Here is a 16,499-nt window from a genome sequence, read left to right on the forward strand (position 1 = left end):
GTAAGCATTATAGAACAATGAATAGACATATGAGAGAAATGTTAATAGGAGAGACAAACAATTAGAGTAAGCTATATCATAGGCCCACAGAGAAATGTTAATAGGAGAGACAAACAATTAGAGTAAGCTATATCATAGGCCCACAGAGAAATGTTAATAGGAGAGACAAACAATTAGAGTAAGCTATATCATAGGCCTACAGAGAAATGTTAATAGGGGAGACAAATAATTAGAGTAAGCTATATCATAGGCCTACAGAGAAATGTTAATAGGAAAGACAAACAATTAGAGTAAGCTATATCATAGGCCTACAGAGAAATGTTAATAGGAGAGACAAACAATTAGAGTAAGCTATATCATAGGCCTACAGAGAAATGTTAATAGGAGAGACAAACAATTAGAGTAAGCTATATCATAGGCCCACTCATGACAACATATTAAACGATTCAAACGAAAAAACTCAAAATTATTTCTTATTCTAAAATATAAAGTTTGTTTAATTAATTGTTTTCGCAAACAAAGCGGAATTTTCAAGCATGGCGTATTTTGCTCTTTTTGGATGTTTTTTTTTTCAGTGAATATTCTCATTATACAAAGTTACACGGTCTCATGTTGCATCAAACCGATGATCAGTTAGTGTACAATAATAGGCTAGGAGTTTAAAGCTCAATATATATATATTTATGTTTTAATGCACTTTGTTTTTAACAAGCACACAATACTAATGTGCTAAAATGCTCCAGCTATTTTGAAAGCATGTGTACACAATTGAGCACATGCAATAATATACTAGTACACTACATTGTAAAACTTTTCTTAATAAATACAATGAAACAAACACAATGTTTGGGTAATGAATGGCGCAGTGACCACCTCAAAATTTATTATCATATACAAAATATCTCCTCTGCCTCAATGTCCATCAAACTAAAATAAACACAAAGGACACTGCATGGCACAATCTTGAATGTGTTCTGTAACAAAATAATCTACAAAATAAATACAACACGTTTAAGATACTTAAACTATTTAAAAACAAAAGTACAAAACATTTGTGAAAGCACCATTAAACGTCCGCTAGTGTGGCCACTACCCAATCCGCGATAATTAGCTTTTATATTGACCGCCAAACCGAAAAACAACAATTGTTAAACATCCTATTCGCACTCCCCATGATTACAGTTCGACACTAACAATAATTTTATACTAACCGAAATTAATTTGCTACCATAATCATGATTAAAATATTTTTTCTTGTAGGAGGTGAAATCACTTCAGATGTGTGAACAATATGATATTAATGAAAATACCACTTGCTGTGCACCTGTTTGTTCAAAACTCGGTTTGAATGGGTCATGTGATTTTCAGTGTCCACTCGGAATGCATCTGATTTCATCACAAATGTATCCGGAGACGTGTAATTTATCTATTAGCTTGATTAATACAATTAAAAACATGTGCGTCTTGTCTTGTCCTAAAGACTTTGTACAAATAACAATAGTTAATACGTCTACCTGTTTGGAATGTGATATATTTTGTGCCATCGACTTTGGGTTCAATCAGTTACCGAGTAATTGTATTTGTCTGGAGGAGACAACATTGCCAACTTCATTGTTTGAAACTACTGAATTACCTCTACAAACTACCTCCGTCTTGTATACAAATACTGTTTTGAAAAGCAGTGCTCTATCTTTAACAGTACTTATTATATCTGGGAGTGCTGGATTGGCCTTAATTGTAGCTATAGTATCTGTTTTCTGCTGCTTCCGGTGGAGAGCTAAATTCTACAAACTACAAAAGACGATGCAAGTACCAAATGTAAGCCATAATAAAAGTAGTATTAAAAAATCCCCCTTTCTAACCGGTGTCTGTGACCGTCTTGAACTTGCAATTAGGTGTGAATTTTTTTCTACGTGTTGTCGAAAGCCTCATTGACACTTTGAAACAACGAAGAACGGTAATAAAAGCGCTGTTCATTTGATTTGCCTTTGATTTTTTCATGTATGCGTAGGTTTTTTGTATTTAATTGATACACCATTTGCATTCTTTTCCATTAATGACCATTTTTAATCATTATTCCTACCTTATGTACTTCCCCTCGTTCATTTATTAGTGTGAGGGCCTCGGCGGCCGAGTGGTCGAACTACTGTTTTACTAGCCTGTCAACACTGAGGTTGTGAGTTCGAATCCCGCCCCTGGCAGGTGCGCTCGACTCCAATCTTAGTTCACTTCCTACCGAAGGTCAGTGGTCCGGCTTCCTTCACCAATAAAAACTGACCGCCACGAGTTAGCACAATAGTGCTGGAAGTGGCAATGATGTTTCTGTTTTCATTCAAAGTTATAAAACACATTTTCTCCGACGGATGATTTGCTCGCCGATGAGGGATTCTTCCATGGGAAAACACATCTTTTTCTTATTCAACAACAATATTGCACACGCTGTTAACAGTTATACTCCACTGACACAGCTATTTAAGTGACGGTCCCTGTTTTATTAGTACAAGAAGTTCCGCAAACTACAGGTAGATAAACTGCATCAAACTCCGAAACAGCGGTTACGTCCTCCTTACTGACGCTACGTTGACTTTAACGATAGTTTAGCGAAGCAACGTCACCACTGTTTCGGAGTTTGAAACTGCATATTGTTAGTCTTTTACAAAAATATCAATGTAACATCAATATTAGATAAAAATTGTTATTATTAAAATATATTTATATTATTTGGCGTTAAAAGGCAAGAGATTATCGGAATGTACATGATGTAATAGCTCAATCGAGATATGGATAGTTTATAACATATTATCAATTTCCATGTGTTTCCGGTTACCACGTTTGTTTTTAATCAATTTTGGAATAGATGTGTATAAACACATAGAAGACACATCTTTACGACTCGTCAAGATGGATTTAGGCTTGAATTGTACATTTTTATTTACTGTAGTAGCATAAAAAAAAAGTTATAAAAACAAACAGCTGTTCGGCACGGAAACATGTGAATTACAAACACATGGAAATAACCCTCATCCAACCTTAATAAGTTCCGAATAAGATCTGTTTCAAATATGTATATAGCCTAAAAGTTCCCAATTCTCTTTATTTGTTTAAAACCCCATATATAAGATTGTACTTGTGTTGCGTGTTATTATTCTGTCAGTAAATGTGTTCAATAGACATTGAGCGTAATACCTTTGTATATAATGAATGATCATAGCAATTATAGTTTTTTCTTCGTTCTTCAATGTACATAAGCTGATATTTTAAATAACTATTACAACGTTTTCATAAATTAACAAAATATAAGGAATTCATTACAAAAATAAAGAACTGATCTGAATAAAAACCACCATATATCTGTGACATAGCCCATTTACTATTCCCTGACCTTAAACGCAATGTACTATCACATATAGCTAATGAAACTTAATCATTTTACAGAAGATTAAATTGTCGAACACTTCCTCCAACCTAGACCATGATATAGAAGCAGGAAATACGTATACAGAAATACAAGGAAATACTTACACACCGATCGATTCTGAGGTATTACCATAGACATATAGCCAGTTTACCACAATAACACTTTATTCATTTTGGTGTGTCTTAACCGCTGTTCCAAATTTACATTTATGAGGGGCCTGATGGGGGGGGGGGGGGGGGGGGGGGGGGGGGGGGGGGGGGGGGTCTCATCACGATTCACCAGTTGTTTTTTTTGTCAATCACGATTCACAGAAAATAAATTTCCATGATCACGGATCACGAAAATATGAAAAAAAAAATAAATCTGTAGAAAAACGGATCACGATAGCGAAAATGCGCCGATCACGAAGAACGATATTAACCCATCAGGCCCCTCATTTATCAGGAACGCTCAAACACAAAAACTGGAAATCCAAGGATGACCATCTGACACATTACAACGTATATCATCCGTTTGTGGAATAACCTACACCATTTCGTAAAATTGTAGTGACCCCCTCCCCCTTCTTTAAAAATAAGTTTCCTCATTTCCCTTTCGTGATTATATATCTACTTAACTGAATTTTTTTCTAACACCAGAGTCTCTTTGTGAAATGATGGGATAGTTTTATGTTTAAAATGATTATTAAAGGGTAATTCAACAAATTAAAACAAATACCAATCAAGTCGACAGTGGAGATTTTTACCTGTCGGTACGGTAGTCTTCCGCCATCTTAGATTGTAAAAAAGCAGAACGCAATCGGTCTAGATCTTCAACTAAAAGTACAAGAGAAGAATGTAATTAATTTGTTAGACTTTTTATCTAAACGAAGAATAATATGTGTTTTATTGTATTTTTTTCAACTGTATTGTACAAATACAAAATACTTCTTGTTTTAATTTGTTTCAACTTTGCCATATAAGGGGAGATAATACCATCGTCTTTCTAAAAATACAAATTAAGTCGACAGTGCAGATTTTTCTGTCAGTCATTTTTTGGTTTAACTGATGTTTCATACCTGCCTTATAAAAACGTATATTTTTAGTTTCAAGAATCAGTTACCGGTATTTACTTGTATATTTATATTTATTAAAACCAATATGTCATTTAAAACGTAATCAATATACCATGCTTTAGGGAGCTACCATTTGATTTTTATGGCGGGGGGGCAGCTAGGAAGAAAAATTTTGTCCTGCATTTTTTTTTAGTTGTAATCTCTGTCATGCCTTTTTATTTTTCACTCTATTCGGTCCTGCATTTTTTTTTTTATTAATTTATCCTAACTTTTTTTACATAAATTGTCATCCTGCCTTTTTTTTTTTGCCAAGTTGCTCATCCTGCCTTTTTTTTTTACCCAAAACTCCTGTCCTGCCTATTTTTTCAAATTTCATCCTAGCCCCCCATAAAAATCAAATGGTAGCTCCCTTATCATAAAGTTAGACCAAATTGCTGAATGGTCCTATTGCATTAACCATTAAAATCTTGGTGTAAAAGCACACAATCATCAGACAGACGCCTTCGTGTGGTTGTAATTAAAACATACAATTTGTAAATTGTAGAGTAAAATGAAAATTATTCATTTGTTGTAGAATTCTGAACCTGTCAATATTAATACAACAGGAGAGGACATTTGTGCATATGCATGTATCTGTGATGAAATAAAGGGAACTGAGGTATATAAACATTTGTTCATAAGTATCTGATTCAATGATTGATTGTTGCTTGCTTAACGTCCAGTGGCAAACATTTCATACATATTTGGGACGTCATAGTTTTATGACAATGTTGTTGGTCGCTAAACGTCTAGTGGCAAATATTTAATGCATATTCGGTAAGTCATAACCATTGGTTTATGACATAATAATCAAATACTTTATTTCTTAGACGACATAGCCATTGAAATACATGCAGAAAGTGACAGCAGTACTGTAAAATCAAGAATAATTGCCATGTTTGTTTTATTGTAAAATAATTAACACAGGACAAACGTTTCAATACAGTACCTTGTCTCACGTTTCACGTTTGACTAGTATAGAGTACTAACTTAATTTAACTCGACAGAAATCGCATTAACTAATTTCGTATCATTGTCGGTCGCCGAAGATTCGTAATAATAGATTATACTAGCCTTTGTTAGTCTTGTATTATTTTTAATTTTAGTTTCTTGTGTACAATTTGGAGTTTAGTATGGCGTTCATTATCACTGAACTAGTATATATATTTGTTTAGGGGCCAGCTGAAGGACGCCTCCGGGTGCGGGAATTTCTCGCTGCATTGAAGACCTGTTAGTGACCTTCTGCTGTTGTCTGTTCTATCGTCGGGTTGTTGTCTCTTTGACACATTACCCATTTCCATTCTCAATTTTATCTTATATTATAGCATTTATATTTGCGGTTGTAACTTGTGCTAATAGCATTTATTTCATTTCAGAATTTACAGAATTTTTCCAATGGAGCAAATGGATTTTCTGTTGAGGAAAATCGATATGAAGAACTTCCATGTAGGGTTAAGACAAAAGAAACACAGGTTAATACACTTTTACACCCACCCGGATGACCTGAGATCACCCCGGGTTTTTGGTGAGGATTCGTGTTGCTCTGTCTTTAGTTTTCTAGATGGTGTTTTGTATACTGTGGTTTGTCTTTTGATAGTTTTTCATTTTATGCCATCGCGTTGACAGTTTATCATCGATTTATGAGTTAGAATATCACTTTGGTATCTTCCACTTTTCTTTTACACCGCTGTCCTATTGTTATAAGTCAAAATACATGAAAGGACGAAGGACACTTATGCGAACATGGAAACTTCTGATAAACATTTCCTCTTTAAAGCCCATTTAAGCGTCGAAATAATCCGCTAATCCTTATTTTCAAAACCTTACGTTTTAAGGACAATAACTCCAAAATAGTTTTCCAATTTTTCAGATATTTTTTTTCAAAGTTTACGACGAAGAGACGATGCCGAGGACAACGGTCGCCAAGTAATGACAAAAGCTCATATGGCCTAGCTTAAAACCAAACAACAGTTAATTTTACTAAATTTTTCCTAATTAATGTATAATACATTTAAGGCCCAGATATTTTGTACCCATGTCAAGTAAACTAAAATTATCAATATTCAGTAAAGTGAAAGAAATTTAATTCATGTTTACTTATTTACTACATAAAAAGTAGTATGATACACTTGTAAGTTTATTCTTTCTATATAGTCATGCTTGACAGTAGATTTCATGCCCAGAATTAGATTGACGATGGTTGTGCTTAACGTCTCTTTCTAAAAATAGACATATTGAGGTCGTTCGTTTGCAAATGTTCTTAATTCGTAATCTAAAACTCTGTACATCAGAACGTTAAGCAGAGGAATTATTTATATCTTACTCGGAACTATTTCACGGAAGACACCAAAATGAACTGTCACGCAAAAAGAAATATTCACATTGCCGCTTGCTCAATGTGGACGCGGGGGTAACATGAGACGTTATTTGCACAAGTACAAATAAAGCAATAATTTATTTGTGCACTTTTTTTTGTGCAATATTTGGCTGATTGCAGGATACATTATTATTCGTGGATTTCATGAGAATAGAAGAACCACGAATTTCAATGTTCGATGAAGTACAAATTGTCTTATAGGCTTGTATGCAGACTTTGGCAAAACCACACAATCAAATATACACGAAAATACAATGTTCCCTCAATAAACTTTTAGTTCCATTATTCTCTATGATTAATATTTTTGCTTTTTTCCTCTATTCGTTATATTTTTTAGCCATTATTCTGTATTCTGTAAACCCCATCAAGACCCTCATAAAGATCTTTATATGAAGAATTGATGTATAATTGTTGAAAACTGTATTTTTCTTACTCATTGCATTCCAAATTTGATACTTTCTTGACATAATTATCAGTGTAATTATTGTTTCAACACATTTTTGAATTATTGCTTGATCTCATTTAATTCACAAAACGCTATAATGTAAATAATAATTCTGTATTTTAAGTTCGCTCAAAGTACCCAAAACGAATATGTAAGGACTAAAAAGAAAGGTAGGCACAAACAACAGTCAAGACAACAACAAAAGACAACTGCGGACGATAACAAATATATTTCCGTACATGGACTAAAGAGACAAGAAGCAAAAGAAGTTGTTCAGGAAAATTCAAATACTCTACAAATTCCTAGGAACGATTCTCACTTGTCTACAGCTAAATATGAATCGATGCATGTTAGTGACAAAATTGACATAAATAAATCACCTGACACTGCCAAAAGGCAAGAGATGGGATCAGATTTTGTCCGAAATGTTCCCCAATCTACTACTAAAGACCAAGGCGTTGGTAATAGTCTAGACCTGTCTACTGTAACTATAAAAAGTAATAGTACTGACGAGGAGAAAAGTAACATTATATCACAAAAACATACCATTCTGGCGCGAAATAATCAAACAGACGTTTACGAAACTATGGATAACGTGAAAACTAACGCTAAAACAACAGACCAATCAGCTTCCAGAATGGTAAAAAATGCAAGTGAGTGCAATGCAGCTGCGTTTAAAGAACCTTATCATTCAGAAACATTGGATATTCCCCCAGAATCAGTTGGCGATCTCAATCTGCGCAGCAATAGTTTAGAAGATGCGTACTCGTTCAATTTTATACCTTTTAAGAAAACATCTTCAAATCCTGTAGGTATTAATCCTCCGAATAAAAGGATGGAAAAACCAAAGGACAAGAAGTTCGATGCATTTGAAAATATATTCCCAAACACCACGGGAAATATAATGCCTGAGGAACAAGTGTACGAAAATACAACAATATTTCGCAAACCAACTTGTTCGAAAACTAACACTAAAATCGAGTCTACGTTTTCTAATAATGATAATCTTACAGTTCAGAATAAAGATGAGAAAGAGATTCTTATTAGATGTCATTCTAATGGAGAAAATGAATCAGAGGTGATTAAAGCTGCAGCAATTGCAGAATGTCATTCTAACGGAAAAAGTGAATCACAGGTGTTTAAAACTGCAGATGTTGCAGGGTGCCAATTAAACGGAAAAAGTGAATCAGAGGTGTTTAAAACTGCAGATGTTGTAGGGTGCCAATTAAACGGAAAAAGTGAATCAGTGGTGTTTAAAGTCGTAGCCATTGCAGGGTGCAACTCCGATGATGAAATAGAATCGGAAAACCTTCAAGCTGTAGCCATTGCAGGGTGTCAACTCAATGGAGAAATGGAATTAGAGGACTTTAAAACTGCAGAATCCCGTTTGAAGCATTGCGCATCGTTTCAAAATAAACTTAAACAAAGACTTGAAAAGTTGAACAAAAATGGCGACAGTGAATCATCTGATGAGGAAACTTTTTAAACATTAATTTCAAACCATTTATAAAAGAAAATAATATGAAATCTGCTGTATATTCAAATTAATGCAAAGACTATCTTAAGGATGTTCTCTGATCTTCCTTTTGACAGATTTTCGGAATCCTCTGGTTTTATCCATATGTCATTAAAAATTAATCCCGCTAACCCCTACTTTTTCTTTTCATAATTTTATTACAAATAGTTTAAAAAGTAATTTATTAAATCTTATAACATCCTTGTTATATTTTCATAGTTTTTGAAAGAAAAAAAGGTGTTAATTTTAAATGCATGAAAACTCTAGAGAGAATCATTTCCCGCCAAATTTCCAATGGCTTATAACTCAAAAATAAGGACAAGAACCTTTCTCGAAGCTACATACATGTACTATAATTTTAGTATAAACACGTATATTAGTACTGAATCAAGGAAACCAAAGCAAAAGATCAGAGGTCTCTTAATCTTACGGTTTATGACCGAATAACACTGACATACCGCATACAGGTCAAATGCGTAAATGTAATAACTTATAATATATATAGGAGTTGACCGTTAATATAAGTTATATGGTTCGCTAATGACCCCCTGCGGATCCTTCGGCCTCACCCCCTATGGGTTTTACTAACCCTCTATGGATCCGTAGGGGGCCAGTAACGAACCGTATAACGAATTTATCGCACGCGGGACTTTTTCTGCCGCGTTTTGTAGACCAATAAAGAATGCATGATATACAACAACATCAATAGATGACGTCACCATTAACAGTACACGTGACGTCATGAACCCCCTATGAAATTTACTAAACCCCCTACGGATCCATAGGGGTCACCACGTGACGGCGTTTAAACAATCACAACGTCATAATTTACCCGTGGTGCGATAAAAATCAGTATCATCTAAAATTGTTCGTTAATAAAATTGAGAAAGTAAACGGGGAATGTGTCAAAGAGACAACAACACGAACAAAGAGCAAAAAACAGCCCAAGGCCACCAATGGGTCTTCAACACACAGAGAAAATCCCGCATTCAGAGGCGGGCTTAAGCTGGCCCCTAAACAAACATGTGTACTATAAAAATATACAAGAAGGCCAGTGGTTCCTGACTTGGGACAGGCGCTAAAATGCGGCGGGGTTAAACATGTTTTGTGATATCTCAACCCTCCCCTGTACCTCTAGCCAATGTAAATAAACAAATACAATGAACAAATACAATTGCAATACACACAGTAAAACTCAGTTTAAAAGAAGTCCGAGTCCGATGTTAGAATAGGTAACAGAAGAAACTAAGCAAAATGACAATGATAAACATAAATTAACACAGGACTACTATCAGTTACTGACATGCCAGCTCCAGACCTCAATTAAACTGATTGAAAGATTATGTCTTCATCATATGCAAATCAAGCACAATACCTCCCGTTAGGGATTTAGTATCATACCATCATAAAATATACGAGAAGAACATAACCCGTATCATGCCAACAACTGGTTTTAGAATAAATGTGATTATTTCCGATGCAAAGACCCTATGATTGAATCAATATTAATTGTAAATCAAAGTACTGAAGTACTGAACATCGGATGACCGCAGGTTCTTGTGGATGGTCAAAAGCACATGTCACAGAAACAGATCACATCTCTATACCTGAAACTGAGATTAATTTACAGAGATTTTTTTTCTTATACAAGTTCGTGCTTGGATGATGAATAAATGACAGGAAATTCAACCTCACCGTAATAACTATTATATTGTAGTGATACACATCAGTATACCTTAAGACTATTATACTAATATAATAATAGTTCCAGAGAATACACTGGTTTGTTGTTATATATTATATTAATATTACGGTTGCATGTATATATAATTTTCATCTATTTGTATGTCATACTATTCTACTATTATTATAGTGTAATGCAAGTGCATGGTGGACACTCTTCTGTAAAAAAAAATCAAAGTCTTAAAGGCTGTAAAAGCAATTGCTGCCATGTTAATGTTTTGTGGACTTTTATTTTTCATCCATATATATAAGAATTAAACCTGACAGGACAGGAGTGTTGACTAGTGAGAAGCAAGACGGTTTTAACTTTATATCAATATAAGACTTTAGCAGGAAATCATTTTAAATATGTTTTATATTTTACAAGGAGACAACAAGTTTACCAGGCTAAAGTTGGGGTTAATTATACATGTGCTGAAACATATAACTGAAAAAAAAATCATTATGGATTATCCCCTGGTAGTGTTTGTAACTGGGCAATAATTTCCTTTATTGATTTAATTTAACCATTTTCATAATTAATTTAAATTAACCATTCAGTTAAAACATTTCAACTTTCCAGACGCTAATGTTGAAAAACGGGACAGAAATAAAATATCTTACAAGACATAAACATGTAAAAAAATAAATATATATTTCAGCTTACTAAAAATATTTTCATAATGTTACTTTGATATCATTTCTTAAAACTAAGTCCCAAACATAATTGCTCAGTTGACATGTGTCATCCTCATGCGATACGAGATAACTATAATTCTGATGCAATCCCGAAAAGGGGGGTCATCACAAACAAACATGACATCAAATTGTCATTATACGAACTAGAACAAACAGCTCTATGTTGCTTTGATATTTATCAATTTTCAGGAAACATGTGAAATAAATTTCAGGTCCATTTCATTATAGTGCCTAACAAGATTGTGTGAGGTAGACGAAATTGACCTTAAAACGATCGTATTGTCTTTTGATGTCCAAAAATAGGCAGATCGGACATATACGGACTTTATCTAATGACTACATAAATTTGGGATTTATTATTATTATAATATTCTAATGAAACTGAAAATTGTATTTTTTTTAGGATAAACAACAATTTTACCTGGCGTAGCCGTTCATAAATGTTTTTCTGCATTTATCTTCGAAAAATGGCGTATTTAATGGAATAGAACGTTAATACAGTAAACTTTCTCTTTTTTCTCCGCAATAGGCTATCAGAAATAATTTATCTAATGTGTATGTGGAAAATTATGTGAAAAGATAAAAAGTGGCAATTGTTACCTTTCATACCTTAAGTTTCGTTCATCTGATTCTGACCAAATCACGGCTTATATACTAAATATCTATTTATATGCCGCTATTATTGTTGTTGTTACCAATTATGTAAATCAATTGTATCTGATTTTATGCCCTTTATGGGCCCTGTAATTTGGGAAATAAAAAAAAATCTATTCATTGATAAAACGTAATATGGACTGGTCCAGTGTCCAGTTTGCAGGTCATTTAATTTTCTGTACACATTCATGCACGCTCTGATTTAATCAATATACTCGTACGAAAAAGCATGAACAGTTTGAAGGTAATCTAATAATAACTTAATCCAATCAAATTGCATAAGATTCAATAACAATGTCAAGTCCATCATAATGAGTAATAGAGGTAAACTGGGTAGGGAGAAAATGACAGATATTTCAAGTTAATATTTATGCAATAACGAATTAAAATTTGTCAACCAAAAGTTTTGCTACAATTTCAAAAACATGGCGTTCTGTATGGGTATAGTTTTCGGATCTTTCATTAGCGTATTTAAGGCTATAAAAAGTTTGGGCTTCAAAAGTTCACACAATTATTGACTTTATACAGAAAATTCGTCCTTGTAAAACATTTAATAGTTCACAAATGATACGCGATTTTAAAGTAAAATTATTTCTTAAAACACTGCAAAAAATTTCATTCATATTGATAAAGTGGTATCGTCATAAAGTGCGTTGAAATGAACTGTGGTATAGCAAACATCGAATTCCCTCACAAAATGTTATCACACACTACAGTAAGGGGAGTCAGTTAAGTTTGTCTATTTTTTGATACTATACAGGTAATCTTTTGACACTACGTATACAACCTGTGTGACCTGTGTAGTGATTTTGATTTTACGATAAATTCATGAATGAACGATAATTTTATGAATGAACATGAGCACCTGACCTCTTTCTTAAACACCTATTAAACATATAAAACCGTATTTAATAAGGAGATAATTCAGTCAAATTTTCAGTACTAAATCAACAACTGAAATGATTCCATTTTTTGATGAAACATCGTACGAACGGAGAACGGAATCGCAGGTATAAAAATGCACTTTTTTCCCTTGTAATGACCGCGGATCTATAATTTTTATAGATCGGTTGAAATCCCAAAACTAATTTGCATAATGGAAATTTAGGCGATAGCAATACATCGGAGTGACCTCAAGGTCATCCTCTGTAAAAATGCCATCTTTAATGACCTGACAACAGTATCGTAACTATATCCCTTCTGAATAAGTCTGTTTAAAGGTTTGGTTAGCTTTTGAGGTGAAATACGACATTTTTGTGCTTTGTATAGAATATTGCCATAAAAGATTGGATATGAACGTATAAGATGTCTGCACGTTGATTCATATTTACGAATAATGTCCTTGTATCGATGATAAAATTTAGTAAATATTTGTGATATCGAAAACCCTATCAAATACGTTGTTACATACACGAGCGAATCGAACAAGTTTAGATATATAAAATCCATAAGATGATGGCAAGGGAACGTCACCATCTTAAAATGAATAATTAACAATAGGAAATGAAAAATCATCTCTTTTATCGTAAAGGAGTAGTGCCGAATGGACCCCTTTTTGGCCCCAAAATATAGCATTGCAAAAATTTGTTAAATATATAAACTGTTAGCTATTCATTGGAAAGGAGAATACTTTTGTTACATAAATATGGGCTGTTTTTTACAATACAATGCACATGCATCGGATACTAGCATCATTACTGAATTCAGGCAAAATTACTGAAATCTTCACAATTTTTGCAATTGTGCTTATTTTTAGACGGTTTTTGTCTAAAATGAAAGTGGCCGCACTTGTGTTCAGTCTTAATATTAGAATATATGTTGTATTTGATAATGATACATACACAATGTAACATATGTAAAGGTTGAGACTGAACACGAATGCGGCCACTTGCATTTTAGACAAAAACCATCTGAAAAGTGACGTTTTGTGGCATATTTGATAGATTTTTCATATTTAAGCTTGAATTTAGGCGTCTTTAATGACCAATTCAGTTCAAATATTTTACATTTACTAATTGAATCGACTGAAGTAGACACTTGAGTGTTTAAGAAATGTCAAAAATCTTTCATCAAATGTACTTCGAATTTTAGGCCGAAATCAGCCCTTACCGGACCTTCTCCTTTGGGTATTAAACTTCCCGTTAAAGATATAGATATCAAGATCCAGGAAAGGGCAGTGTTCATTGTTAGTATTAGCTTTATTTAAAGTCAGCAGGATGAATCTCTTTAGTGTACATACTGAAGTCGTCATTATTGCGAGCCAATATATCATCAAAATATCTAGAAGTGTTATTACATTTTTGTATCAGATGTTGTTTCGATGGGTCTTTGCTGATTTTAGACATAAATTGTAACTCATAACAATACAGAAAAAGGTCCGCAATAAGTGTTGCACAATTAGTCCCCATTAGAATTCCGATAACTTGACGATATACGGAATCCCCATAGCAAACAAAAATTAATTTATAAATATAATGAAACTAAGGTTTCAACTTCCTCCGGCAAAGTTGACATTAGATGGATATGGCTATTTGTAGGTCCTTTTTGCGATATACCTCTTCATCTGTTTCGGTTTTTAAACATCATTGGCTTTCAAATATTCGGCTTTGAGCATCACTGATGAAGGTAAATACAGAAAACCGCTCCGGACGCATGACATTTATAAAGTGTTTTCATTTTTTTATCCTCTCACTTTCATCAAAGGCAGCTTCAGATTTTCGAAAATAAACCAATCTGGAGTTTTTCCTAAACGATGCGTCAATAGCTCTTTTACATTACCTATATAGTAGTTGTCCGTCACAATCTCTATAAATTGGTCCAAAATCAGTTTAAGGTACCCCACCCCCTATTTTCGTTTTGTCAAATTCAGTTTTTCTACTTAAACTTCACATTTTCGAACATAAATCACTCTGAAATGTTTCCTAAACAATACACCAATGTCTCCCTTACATCACCTACATAGTCGTTGTCCGTCACAATCTCTATAAATTGGTCCAAAATAAACTAATATATATATACACATACATAATTGTTAGCAAGGTCTCTGTAATTGTTCGCTAGCTCGAAAAATACTGATCCTCTTATGGCAAATTGGGGTTTTTAGTTATACCTCTAAATTGTTCGCTAGCTTGGTCAAATGATAAATACACTTTAAAATTTCGTGCGTCTGAAGCGATTTTCTGGATTTAACTTTTATTATCAGGACCGATCAAATCTGACAGAAAAAAATGAGGTTGCATGTACCGAACGATTAAAAAACGAAGGCGATATTTTATTTTGCGTATTTTCATGTGGAGCAAAAAAAAAGTAGTGTAAGCATGGTAAGTGGAAATTATTCCCATAGGATTGATTAATTGATAGTTGTTTGTGTAACAACACAACAGGTGCCACATGTGGACAGTATCATCTGCTTACCCTTCCGGATCACTTGAGATCACCCCTGGGTTTTTGGACGGGTTCGTGTTGCTCAGTATTTAGTTTTTCTATGTTGTGTTTTGTACACTATTGTTTGTCTTTTGTCGTTTTTCGTTTTTTTTTTTGGCATGACATTGTAAGTTTGTTTTCGACTTTATGAGTTTGGTTCTGTCCCTTTGGTATATTTCCTCTTTATTTTCTTGACGTCCATTCGATGTAAAAAAAAATATTAAAAAAAAAAAAAAAAAACACATAAAAAACGGTAGCGGAATACCACAGAACAAATTAAAATCAAAAGATCTTTCCACAGAAAAGTTGAAAGACCTAAATATTGTATCGAGATGAATGACAGTTACTTAAATGATATAACAATAACATTGAGTAGTCAGACTAATGAAGAAATCGGAAACCAAATCTTGGAATATTGTATTTTTCTATGTTTAACTGTTATGTTCCTAGGAAAAGCAGATAATTTACCATTTATCAGTTCCTTCGGTATTTTTTACCTAATTTGCATCTTCCTAATGGATTTATGAGATTTTAACATCGGTAAATAAACTCATCACATCTACGATTACTCCTAATGTAACAATGCGTAAGAACGACTGTCCTTTTGTACATTAAGTCAAAACATTTTGGAATCTTGTGCAATTTTTTTAAATGTTAACGTTGGAAAACAGAGTTCTTTTACATTGCATTGTACTGAATCTCCCATTGTGTAATATAATTTTAGTAATGGAAAACAAAGAAACCGAATAAATAAAATTAAAATTTATCAAAATTAAAATTTCAATAAAATACTGGAAATAATTTAAAGAAAAAATAGTTTACTGGTCATTGTAAAGGAAAATATATCACAGTTTTAAGACAGAAGAAAAACAAATGAAAATACCTCACTGTGACTTTGAGAGGAAGAACAGGATTAAAGCGTTGTGCCCTTTGTTTTTGTTTTTTGCTGTGCATATACTGATTTTGTGTCATGGATGGATGGATACCCCATATCCTTTCTTTTCTATTATACACAACCTTGCTTATGTCTGTAAAAATTACAAATGTGAGAGCGATATTTGAATTATTGAATTGTCACAATTTTGACTTTGAACTGTACAAGCAGGCTTATATATTGTTAACCTATAGTCTGTCATCCGTGCATAAAAGTCG

The 16,499-nt window shown here is 33.4% G+C and overlaps 1 protein-coding gene across 1 annotated transcript; it reads left to right on the forward strand.

Annotated features, from left to right (window-relative positions):
* Positions 1-816: 816 nt before the first annotated feature.
* On the forward strand, positions 817-9,050 carry LOC127723026 (uncharacterized). Its single transcript, XM_052229435.1, has 5 exons — positions 817-1,818; positions 3,436-3,540; positions 5,047-5,130; positions 5,888-5,983; positions 7,458-9,050. The coding sequence occupies exons 1-5, from the start codon at positions 1,279-1,281 to the stop codon at positions 8,817-8,819; spliced, it is 2,187 nt and encodes a 728-aa protein (XP_052085395.1). The 5' UTR covers positions 817-1,278; the 3' UTR covers positions 8,820-9,050.
* The last annotated feature ends 7,449 nt before the right edge of the window (positions 9,051-16,499 follow it).

Source organism: Mytilus californianus, unplaced genomic scaffold (assembly GCF_021869535.1).
Source record: "Mytilus californianus isolate M0D057914Y unplaced genomic scaffold, xbMytCali1.0.p SCAF_13, whole genome shotgun sequence".
NCBI lineage: Eukaryota > Metazoa > Mollusca > Bivalvia > Mytilida > Mytilidae > Mytilus > Mytilus californianus.